Here is a 12,806-nt window from a genome sequence, read left to right as displayed (position 1 = left end):
CTTACCTACCAGGTTAAGAATAAAAGCACCAGGTGTGTTGTTAAGGTAATGCCAAACATCTCGATTTCATTAAATTATTCACCTAATGCCTAACTGCCCGAAATGTTTTTAGACTCAAACTTATGCATAATTGTGTTTTGCAAATATGTTCGGTAGACTTAGACTTATTCCAATATATGTATATGTTCTCTACATTTGGTTTTCTTTCTTTTTATATTTCTTATAAAATATTATTTGTTTGCATGTAAATCTACAGCACTTGCACAGGCTTTCCAAGTGAGATTTCTATTCACCTAGACAAGATGAAAAACTCTTTCCTTAAATTTATTTCTAGCCTTGTTCCTTTCTTCTTATTTTGTTGTTTCACATTCTGTACACATCTCAAATTTCCCAGAAGAGGAATAGAACTAGAAATTGCATCAGGTAAAATCAAAGCTCACAAAGAAAAGATTGAATATTTTGAAATGTAAATAAGACAGTCTTGCTATAATAGCTATTTTGGTACATTGTGAGATTGCTCTTGGTTGAAAATTGTTTTAATCTAGTAAAAATAAATGGATTTAAAAATTAGTGCATATTAATTAAGGTTTGTTTTGGAAATAGTATATAGAGATTTTCCAGTTGTTGAAATTAAAGTGTTTCATTCAATATCACACTAAAAAAAAATATTAATAATAGCCTCGACTGGATTATATAATGCTAGTCAAAAAGTATGGCAGCTTTCCTTTGTTTACAACCAGTTGACTAATCTGACTCATCATGTGGTTGACTATACAGTTTAATTTACTTTACAAAAGTTCATAATTTTATATCATAGTCCTATATCCTTTATATTTTTTGTTACCCTTTTAAAAAGTTCTAGGTTCACACTAAATGCACCATCTGGGTTTCTTCTACATAAGTTGAAGAAAATATCAAGCATTATAACTATCATTCTGTTTCCTCAAATCTGCTTCTATTGGGTACTATTAATTCATTGGTGACTGGCTATTTAACAATATTCAAGACTTTTTCTAAATACCTATTCCCAATTTATAGATGCCTGATATATTATTGACAAGTATTTCTTCCTTATTTCCTCATTCTGAGAAAGTGCTATCACTGGAATATATATTATAACAACTTCTGATGGCTTTAGAGAATCTGTTGTCCCAAAATGGAAGAAGTGGTGGCGATTGGGGAGAACCTTTGTAAGACTTGTTCCTGGTTACCTTGATGGTGTATTTCCTGTCTTCGAGAGGTTTCCCTCACAATGTCTATATTTTTCACTTCATTTGGATATATTGGTTTGACTAAAATCCCACCAGTTGAGAGTCACTGTGTTTGTATACATCTCTTTAATAAAAATGTAGGTATCTGAGAATCATTACATGAGTATCCACAATTCACTCAGTAGTGTGGATCTATCCAACTGCTTAAGAAACTCCTGATTGAACGGGGATGTATTTATGGAAGAAAAAGACTCTAAGTATTGTTCTACCTTAGAACGTGAATCAAGGCAAAGTCATTGTCAGGGACTAGGTATACTCGAAGACATTAGGGAGCAGCAATTGATAGGAAAACCCTGAGGAAGAGTTTGGGGGTATGACAAATAAAATCACAAGATGAGGGAGAGAAAGTAACTGAAGTCCTGCTTCATTTCACTCCTCATGGTCACAATCTTATGAGTCGAGATATGCATTACTGACCCATTATTATCCAATGCAAAAGCTGAGACCTTTTAAGTTTACTCCAGAATGAGCTAGGATTCCAAATCCCATCCGAATGATCAAAGCTCATGCTCTTATATTCTGACCATGTGGCAGGAGACATAATAATTTTTAAAATTTGCCTAGAAAATCTTCTCTCCATAAAAGAGGAACCACTTGCCTTCTCTTCTGTTTATTTATTTATTATTTGCATCAAAATTTCCCCCCCAAATCTCCTCTAATCTAGAACTCCACTAACAGTCTTGGTACTAAGCTCCCACTGCATTATACAACACAAAATTAGAATGGTTCTGTGGGAATAAGGATTCCTGTATCCACAAGATCAAACGCAAGGAGTTTTTGAAACAAGTCCCAATCATAAATGAAGAAATGCCGAAGGGAAAACAAAGGTCTTCAAATCTACAACCCCGCTAGAGACAGTTGTTAGAGATACACAGAAACAAGCACAGAATTCTCCAACCTCTTCTTGAAATCATCTGTTCTACTCTGCATCTTTACTTCTCAGGAGAAAGACAGATTATTGGTTAATCTGGAAAATAATTAAGCAATTTTCCCTTACCCTGCTATTTCTATCAACCCAAGTCTTTCTAAACTCCTTTCTCCATGAAATAGTCAAAATTCTTATTTGTTTGTCATTATTGCAATACTGTACAAATAAGCCACAAGTAGAAACAATAATAACAGTCATGGTACAGTTACTATGTAACTCATTCGAAACATCTGATGGTTTAAGTCTAGACATCATCGAGGGGCTTTTTTTTTTCTTTATCTCCAATGAAAATATGCAAGTACTTAGTGTTACCACAGCACGTTATTGGTTAAGGGAAAGAAATTGAAAGGCAGGTGAAGAAGTGTGGAGTTCTTGCTAGAGCTGTGTCGTTATCCATGTCAATGAAGAAAACGTAGAGTTGTGCATTTGGAGATCGCTGGGAGTTTCATGGATTGACTGTGGTGTTGACTCTTCCCACACCATGCAGCAAAGCCTACCAATCACCGCCCCGCAGAAAGCTCCGTGTCTACCGGCTCCTCGGGCAGCAGCTTTGGCAGCGGGTACAGCGTGGACAGTGAAGGAAGCAGCGGCACTGCAGGGGAGACTAATCTATTTCCTATTCCAAGGATGTAAGTGGGTTTTATGCTTTCTTGCTTTTTTTTTCCCCCACTACAAAGTTAACAGCATCATGAGTAAGCTTTTCTTAACACTTCACGGGAAATAAGTAGATAATTATCCAGTTCTGAGTCACTGTCCCTGAAACACTTCAGCTGTGTGTGCCTACGTAGAAAAGAGACTGTTCAGGAAAGGTTGGATTCATTTAGTCAATTCCAAGGATGAATGCTGGTCACTTCCGGGACTGTTTAATAAGTACAATCTGTACTCAGTAAAAACAAAAACAAAAACAAAACAAAAAAACCTGCTAAAATAATAACTAAATTAAGTCCAGCCCTACTAGTGGCTTGAGGCTTTAATCACACAATGACCAAACACAAACGTTAGTGGTATTTGAGATAAACTTAGATTAATTGACTTTGAACCAAAGCAGATTTAAACATATTTTAAAAGCTCATATATCATGTTTGAAATAGGTAAACTATTGGGTTCCTCATATAGACTCTTCAATGATAAATCTTACCACAGTTAAAATGGAAGATTTTGAAGCGTTTTCCTATTTTCTAGAACAAATATCAAGCAATACATAGGTCCCCAGTAGGTGATCTTGGATTAAAGTTCATTTGTAACAGGTGAAGACTCAAGAAGATGATACTATAACCGAATGCAAAATGAAAACAGGTTGTGTTCAGAACGCGTTACCCTGGGTTTAGTCATGGAGGTGGCAAAGATTAGCAGTATCTAAGACACATATGTAGGTTATATCTGTTTCAATATCAAAATCTCAACCTCAGTCCTTTCCTTCTCCTCCCCGACAACTAGTTTTCTGGGTTCTCAAGAACGTCTTTGGGTCACACATCTCCAGGATCTAGGTCCCGGTGAATCTAGCCTGCCACTTAGTTTTGTAAGGCCTGTGAACTAAAACTTTGCAGTTTTAAATGTTTAGAAAAAAGGAGAAGGAGAAGAAGAATAGCACTTTGTGACACATGACAATTATACGAATTGAACTTTCAGCGTCCACAAATAAAGTTTTATTGGAAGCCACACCCATTCGCTTACGTGTTGCCCGGTACTTCTTCTGCGCTGTAGAGGCCGACTTGAGTACAGTTGCAACAGAGACCATTCAAATCATTTGCTCTCTGGTCCTTTACAGACTTTGCAGACCCCTGATCTGGACCCTGGTTAAAGGATCTCCTTCGTTTTCTCCACGTTGAGTGTGGCCATTTCTGGGAGCAGAAATTCGATTTCTCTTTGTTTTAATGTCAAGGTTTTCATAAACCTTTCCTTTTAGTCTCCAGAATAGTTCTAATATTTAGATAATGGCTCAACTTACAAAAGCAAAATAATGGGGACATGGGTTCGTACAGTAAGAAGTGGGTTTATTTTGTGATTTGCAAGTTATATTTTTCCAACTTCAATTTTTTAAATTTATTGGATCACTTGTCCATATCTTTTGCCTTTTTTTTATACTTGGGCTATGGATTCAATAGTTATTTATGTTGAATCAGTTCTTTTTTTTATTGGAAATTATTTATTTTTTAACTTTTTTTAAACATTTATTCATTTTTGAGAGAGAGAGAGACAGAGAGACAGAGCATGAGCAGGGGAGGGGCAGAGAGAGAGGGAGACACAGAATCAGAAGCAGGCTCCAGGCTCCGAGCTGTCAGCACAGGGCCTGACGCGGGGCTCGAACTCACGAACTGTGAGATCATGACCTGAGCTGAAGTCGGACGCTCAACCAACTGAGCCACCCAGGTGCCCCTGGAAATTATTTCTAAAAGGAGTCTGATCTCATTAGTTCTCTGTCTCTGATGATCCAGTTGGAAGAAAATGTCAGCAAATTCATTACATTTCTCTCTCTAGGCTATGAATGTCATATGAATTTGTAATTTTTTAACCACACATCACTTAATATACTTCCTATTTATCCTTACATTTCAAAATAATTTAACACTGCTGATGAAGTTATCACTTCCAGAGAAAAACCACAGTATTTCTTTAATATCTGAATAGCTGAAGTAGAAATAGATTATGTGTTTTTTACATATATGCCACATTCCAGTTTTGTTTTTCCCATTTTCCTGTTCTCTTATAAATCGAAGCCTTTAAAAACTGCCTAGGACACTATTGACTTGCCATATGAGCCCAAAGAAAAATTCTCTCCTCTAAAGCATTACAGAATATACGTAAGAAGCTGTATTTGGTATTTCTTTTATACACTCTTCTGTGTCTAACACAATTATTGCTTAGGCTAACATAAGAGTTCCGTAACTATTTGTGGGTGCCTGGGTGTTCAGTCAGTTAACCTTCTGACTCTTGGCTCAGGTTATGATCTCAGGGTTCATGAGTTCAAGCCTCACATCAGGAGCCTGCTTAGGACTCTTTCTCTCCTCTCTCTCTCTCTCTCTCTATCTCAAAATAAATAAATAAACTTAAATAAAAATAAAATTTTAAAAAGAGTTTAACTATTTTGTGATTAACAAATATAAATTATAAATTGTAGTCAGCATGTTCTGAGATGAAGATTATTTCCTGGGAATTCAAAAAAATTGCATCCCTTGCATAACCCACAGTCATTACATTCATTATGTATGAATGTACATGCATATGTTCATTACATTCATTCAAATGTGACCCACAGTCACATTTCCTTCATATTTGTTAGCTTCGCAACGCCACACAAGCTTCTATATAATCTTAGAAATGCCTCTAAAACTTAAGCCTATGGACCTAACGTTAAAATCAGTTTTCATTAGAAACAAAGACTGCAGTTGAATATCACCATTAAAATTCAAAACCTAGGACTCGAGGTCAAATAAAAAATTACCAAAACTTTATTTTTATTACTGTTGCTAAATATTCTCATTATTTTGTTAAACCTAGGCATATATAGGGCAGTAATTTCTTCAGTACTCTCATCTGTCAGATAAAATGGTTTTCCCTTTCGTTTGAGCTTGACTCAGCAACAAATTTTTTGGGTTCCCTCCGCTAGTCATAGTGACTGCTCACGGTAAGATTGCTACTGACTTATGAAGCTTTTCTCTCTGACTGGACTAGAGCAGAGTCAATTATTTTTTTTCAGTTATTGTCTATTTTTATTGAGTCCCAATGAAGCAATTACACAAATTAAAGTTTTGTGCATTGCCTAATCAAAAATTTTTTTGTATATATTCAGATGCAGACTATATCTATCTATCTATCTTTATACAGGTATATATATGATTTCTAACATTTTTGCAGGTATTTGGTCCTTCACACTTGATAAAAATTTGTGTTTAAACCTCTGACCTAGAGTTGTCATAATGGAAGAATGTGATGGCTTTCAACATAAAATGATATCTGATTTTATGTCTATTCCTCTTTCGTGATGGACAGAACCTTTTCTGTAAAATGGTTAGAGGATCTTTAGAGCAGTTTTCAAGTAAGATGTAATTGGATTCTTAAGAAATGAATACAATTACATTTTCAGCATGTTCAACAAACCAAATATTTTTTCGTGTGAAAGTAAGAAGTAGTTGTTACTAAATACTACTTTTAGATTTATTGCCTAGCAAGTATAGTATCAAGGCGTTCTTTTGTTCAAATACCCATTTTAACACTTAAGGGATTTTATTTCCTCTTTTTAGAACATATTACGTAAGTACATATAAAGACAATTCCAGAATCTTTTCTACGCCATGTAGCTTTTTCTATGACTGAAGAAATACAAAGTAGCCTATAGTGTTTTGGCTGTTACATTATCAATATTCTGAACACAGAGTGCTCAAAATATCATGAATTCTTCATTGATTTGGCCTTCCAGAAAGTTCGAAGCTAAAACTCCAAGAGTAGTAGACTCCGGCTGAATTCTAAAGCCGTTATATAATGCTTATTAATATTTTCTATTTATTGAATTTTACGATGTTTCAGGCACTGTGTTAAGGACTTTATGTGCATTTTCCATGTGATTTTCTCATACCCAGGAGCGATCTAGTGTTACTATCTTTATATTCCAAAAGGAGAAATAGATTCACTAGATTAAGTAGATTCACCTTAGATGACACTAGCATGAAATAGTGAAGCCAGAAGCAGGGACCAGGAGGTCTGACTTCAAAAGCCCATATGCTACACACAGCTGAAAACATAGGCAGGATCTGAAAGTCACTAAGTGAAATAAAAATCTGTGTTATTACAATATTATTTCTGTAAGTTATTTAATTCAGAATTTCCCTCTTCGCCAAAGGGCCTGTATAGGTTATCACAACTAAGTGTAAAGATATGAAAACCCTTTTCACTTCTTAAGTTAGAAGTGGGGAAAAAACACAAGCCCCCGATTCTAAAACAAAATTTGAAAATTTCACGACAGTCTGATCTTTGATAAATGAGTCAACACATGAGACACTGAATTTCGAGGTATTATGTTCAGACTAAGTAGGAATAATAAACAAGCCCCTATTTTAAAGTTAACACGATGCGGAGCAATTTGCTGTCTTTATGTTTGCCATTCGAGTAATTTGTCTCGGGCCTGAATATATAATGTCATTGTATTTTTGTGAACTTGGTCTTTTCATTTGCACTTAGGAGATCATGACTTTTTACTTTCTTTTTAAACAGAGGGAAGATGGGGCAGAATGGGCAAGAGCCTGTAAAACAGCCAGGGGTAGGAGTGGGACTAACAGACGCTGAAGGTAAGTTCAAATTTTCAATATTGGGTGCTGGTAGAATCTACATGTTACACCGCAAGCATTTGAGTTTGGTTTTCTCTGAATAGAAATGTAAATTTCTGAGTAGTGATGGTGAAAGCAGTAGGTAGGTACAGCCTCATTTTCTCTGTTCTCTATTAAAGTAGAATTATTTTGTGATTTCATTTAACCATTTCCCAACTTCTTTGTTTATATTTAACCTTTAAGTAATTTTGGGTCCTGGATGTTTTAAAGAGAAAAAAGAGTGAGGATGACTGGAGAGAGACTCCAATGACCTTCTCAGGAAAAACAAATCACTTGTTGAATTTGAAAAAAAAAAAAAATGTTAAAATACCATGCAAATAGAAAATAAAACATGAGACTTCACTTAAATGGAAATTCTTTTTTTTTAATTTTTAAAATGTTTATTTATTTTTGAGAGAGACAGAAAGAGCATGAGAGGCAGAGAGGCAGAGAGAGAAGGAGACACAGAACCCGAAGCAGGCTCCAGAGCCTGATGCGGGGCTTGAACTCACGGATCGTGAGATCATGACCTGAGCCGAAGTCGGATGCTTAACCGACTGAGCCACCCAGGCGCCCCTAAAATGGAAATTCTTAAGAAGAAACTAAGGGTATAAAAATCATTTTAGAGAAAAAAATAATGATTGAACTTACTTCTAACGTGAGAACCTCATTTGAAATTAAATTTGGTTTTATTAAACAAATGATAAATGTACAACAAAATGCAAAAAAAAAAAAAATCCTGAACTTCTGCAAACACATATTCAGTTTTTGTAAGGTGAACAAAGACTAGCTTATCTTTCATAATATTGTGATAAGATCTGACAGCACTGTTCTCCTTCTTCAACTGAACCTCCTGTCACTAATTTTAACTACCTTAATTATTTTATACTATTCCAAGTACTTTCCATGTGTTATCTCATTTAATTCTCAAAATTACCTGTGAAGACAAATAATACTATACACAGGTTTTACATGAAAAGAAGCTGAGGTGCAAATAGCACACAAGAAAAGAGCAAGGGACTGGGACCCGGGAAAATGATGCCGAATCACCTGCTATGAAAAAGAATGATTTAATGGTACGGTGTCACAATGACAGTAGATGAAGAGATAGGAAACCCATATTTGGATTTCAAATAGGGTCCTGTTACCTAACCAGTGACCTGATCTGTCTTCGGAAACCTCATCGGGCAAATGCTGTGTGCGAATGATGCCTGAGGTTCCTCGTGAATGAGTGGATATCACATTTTTCTGGTTCTACTAAAAGTTTTTCTTTAGATTCATTCACAGACTGCTTTTCTTTTACTGGCTGCCGTTATCCCTAGGGTCCCACCCCAATCTACCAATCATTTTGCACATCCTCTCTCTGCATAAACTCATCACCTCTCATCTATATGTTGATTAGACCCACATTTACCCTCTAGACTCCCTGGAATTCAGACTCCAATAGTTCATGTGTGCCAGGCATTTGTGTCCAACCAAGAAAAGGGAAACCACACTGAGTATTTAAAATAGAGGAGATTGATGCCTGACAGTTATTACATACCCCCGGTCTTCCTGAGAAACCAAGCAGTTAGCAGTGAGGTAGCCGACCTAGGGAGGTAGCTGAAGGAAGCTACTGTCCCTGCAAGCTGGAGGCTAGTGAGAGTGGAAACCCAGGCAAGCCTGAATTGCAGGCAGCAGGAGACAAGGAAGAGAAATGGCAAATATCAGAAATATATACTGAGATACACAAGGATGGGGAGAAATATCCTAGATGCTTTCTTCCTCCCATTCTCCAACCTCTGTCAGTGCCTGATCAAATACAGCTGGAGGCCAAATGGGCAGGGGAGCCTGGGAACCATCCTAGGGCACAGCTGCCCTGACAGGAGAGCAGAGAATGCACCTGAGAATACACCTTCAGCCCAGAGGTGCAGGGCCCGGGCAGTATTTTGCCTGGAGATTCCATAGACAAATCAACTTACGTACACCCTGAACTTAATTCACCCTCTTCCAGATCTTGCCTCCTTCTCCTCCTATGCTCTTCTACTACTAACAAAGTCTGCCCTGGTTTACACCATAATGTGCATCTTTTGCTATCATTGATCTTTGATCTGTAATTATCTATTCTTATGCCCGTCTCCTCCATAAAGTTGAATGACATTTAGACCTAAGCTATGATTTAGTCATCCTGGTGTCCCAGCACTTAGCAGAAAGCCTTTGCCTATAATGTTGCTTTCACAATGTTTGTTGAGTAAGTGAATAAACAATATAATCATATGTGAAAGTGATGCCCACTGATTTTCATATGACTCTAGTATTCAAGTAAATAGAGAAACAATTCATGCGTACTTTTTTCAAAGTTTAATTACTTTCACTTTTCTTTTAATTTTAAAGTTCAAAACTAAAATTATCTTCATATAAATGTTCATAACTGTCAATGAATAAAAATGTGTTCGTCCTAATACTGCTTTCCTCTTCCTATCAGTCACACAAGAGGGAATCAGTCATAAGCTACTTTGTATTTTACTTAAACTTATGAGTCAATATGTTTATATTTTAGTGAACTGACTAATCAGTAGTTAATCTCAGATTATGGAGCAGAGGGCAGGAGGTTGAGGAAGGGGATAAGATAGAATACATAATGTAACGTGAGTCATTTACAGTCATGTACCCTTTTGGTAACAATATTTTGGACAAGTTATTTTTTACCGACTTACTTTCCAAAATGTTGCCAATAAGTAAATTTATAATTGACATATCTATATGAAGTTTGGCATGAATAGTTCTGTAAGAGATAGGTGATATTGCTAACAATACGGAGAAGAAAACTACAGTAAGTATTTAACCTGTACAAACAGTTTTCAGTTGAAAAGAATACACAGATAGGGACTAGGGAGAAAATTATTAAGTTACCCAAGAATTTAATCATTCTAAGCAGTTAAGAGGAAAATACCAATTTAACGTACAAGATTTTGTTTTGTCCCCATAGAGCTATAAGGTCAACTCCGTGTTGTCATCCAGGTAAACTTATGGTACATATTTTGTTTTGAGTGATCGGAAGATTGCTTTCGCTTCCTTTTGTTGTCAGACAACAAAAACAGCCAATTTATAGGATAACAAACCAACAAACAAAGCAGACTTAGTTCACTTTGTTTTTAGACATAATAATTTCTTGACTGGATTTTTCCTCCTTTTAATTCTAATCCAGAACACCAGAAAAAGTGTCTCTTTGCAGATTAGCAAGATTATTTTGAGACTGTAGATCTTGCAGTGTTCCACCTCACCCAGAGGGTTTCAGATTACTCATGCAAGCACTTTGTTTTATGCACACCTTGGTCCACTCTAAGGGAAACTGATCTACAAAGAGATGCATACTTTAAATCAAAAGTATATCAGAGATTTTTTTTAATGTTTATTTATTTTTGAGAGACAGAGAATGAGCGAGGGAGGGGCAGAGAGAGTGGGAGACACAGAATCCAAAGCAGGCTCCAGGCTCTGAGCCTGATGCAGGGCTCAAACTCACAAACTGTGAGATCATGACCTGAGCCAAAGTCAGATGCTTAACCGACTGAGCCACCCAGGCGCCCCAAAGTATATCAGAAATTTTAAGTAATCACCCTTGAACAGTTTGTTTTTATAACATTTTTCTTCTTATTTTGGAATTACAGTGTACAGAATACAAAAAGTAATGTTTGATGGGGTTGAAACTTTATGTTGAGCACATTATATGAAATATTTTCTAATGCTAGTCACATCCTTGTTCTATGTATTGAGTAGATCTATTTATTCTGGGTTCTGATTTTTTTTTAATCTATTTTTCCACTTAGTCATTTTCTCCAGTAATGTTGCATCTTCTCTATAGCAGTGACTCATATATTTTAATCTCATGCTGAATAATCTCATGCTCAGTCAGAATGGGAGATCAAGCAAAGGTTCTGGGGTTCCAACCTAAGTTGTAGTAGAAAATAGTAACCCTCTTGTGGACTGTCTCTGCTAAGGAATGGTTGAACTTTCACAACTTAAAAAAGCACACAATGTAAAGTACAAACAAACACTGTGTTTGGCACATGACTACCATCCCTTAAATTGTAGCTATTATTAAAAGTGAATATAGGGGCGCCTGGGTGGCTCAGTCGGTTAAGCATCCGACTTCAGCTCAGGTCACGATCTCGCGGTCCGTGAGTTCGAGCCCCACGTCGGGCTCTGGGCTGATGGCTCAGAGCCTGGAGCCTGCTTCTGATTCTGTGTCTCCCCCTCTCTCTCTGCCCCTCCCCTGTTCATGCTCTGTCTCTCTCTGTCTCAAAAATAAATAAAACGTTAAAAAAAATTTTTAAAAAAGTGAATATAAAAGAGAGCCATTTGGATTCCATGCAAGAGTGGGATTCGTCAAGAATGACAGAATGTCAAGCACTTTTTGGAAGAGCTATAGAAGACCACTCCTCTTAAAGATTTAGTTCAAATCAGACTTCCTATTTGTAGTGACAAGTGTTTTTCCAATTTACATCAAAACTCTCCCATACCCCTAATAGATGATCTAGCCCTTTCCTACATTGTTTTCATTAAGTGTTAGGTAAGTAATAGTGTTACTGTTTGTTAGTGGGTATCCATATATGTTATATACAGTGACCGGCTTGACGCATTTATTGGCCTAAACCAGGTGTTGGCAAGCTTTTGCAGCAGGCATTAGAATCACACTTTGTATGAGGTTTAATTTGCCTGGCTGTGTGTATTTAAAAAACAATCCCCATACATCATTTATTTTCTTAAGTATCTTTAGAAGCTTTAATTTAATCACTCAATTTCCATTTTCAATGGGACAGAACAAATAAACCTCTACCATTATAGAAATACGCTAAACTCTAGTCACAAATATTTCAAATAATTGACTCTGTGAAAGCACATCACCAATAATGTTAATCCAAGGAAGCAGGCGCCAGGGGAGTAGGCAAGAGAACAAGATTCAACTCAATGTCTTATGGGAAGTGAGTTTTTATTGTTGTTGTTAAAAAAGCATAACAATTTATGAAAAAATAACGAAAGTCTGTAATGACCACAACAATCTCACTTTAACTCGCATCTCAGGTTTATTTTATACAGATCTATAGTTTACACATAGCTTTACCAGTGATTCATATGAGTCCCTTTTAGACAAATGAACATGTTTTGCAAAGTCCATGAGAAAGTGTAGAACAGAAATCACTTCCTGAATTAAACCAATAAAAATCTAGGTCTCAGCGGCACCTGGGTGGCTCAGTTGGTTAAACATCTGACTCTTGATCTCAGCTCATGTCTTGGTCTCCAGGCGGTGAGTTCGAGCTCCTCATTGGG

General features: G+C 36.5%; 1 protein-coding gene across 6 annotated transcripts in view; it reads left to right on the top strand.

Moving 5' to 3' along the window:
- The window catches only part of PCLO (piccolo presynaptic cytomatrix protein), a 419,978-nt gene that overhangs the window by 364,712 nt on the left and 42,460 nt on the right, over positions 1-12,806 (top strand). For all 6 annotated transcript variants that reach the window (XM_045494642.1, XM_045494638.1, XM_045494641.1 and 3 more), the window contains 2 exons: positions 2,687-2,828; positions 7,408-7,481. In XM_045494642.1, coding sequence (XP_045350598.1) covers positions 2,687-2,828; positions 7,408-7,481 — 216 coding nt within the window. The remainder of the gene's footprint in view (positions 1-2,686; positions 2,829-7,407; positions 7,482-12,806) is intronic.

This window comes from Leopardus geoffroyi, chromosome A2, assembly GCF_018350155.1.
Source record: "Leopardus geoffroyi isolate Oge1 chromosome A2, O.geoffroyi_Oge1_pat1.0, whole genome shotgun sequence".
Lineage (NCBI taxonomy): Eukaryota > Metazoa > Chordata > Mammalia > Carnivora > Felidae > Leopardus > Leopardus geoffroyi.
Note: the sequence above shows the minus strand (reverse complement) of the source record. Positions and strands in the feature narration are given on the sequence as shown.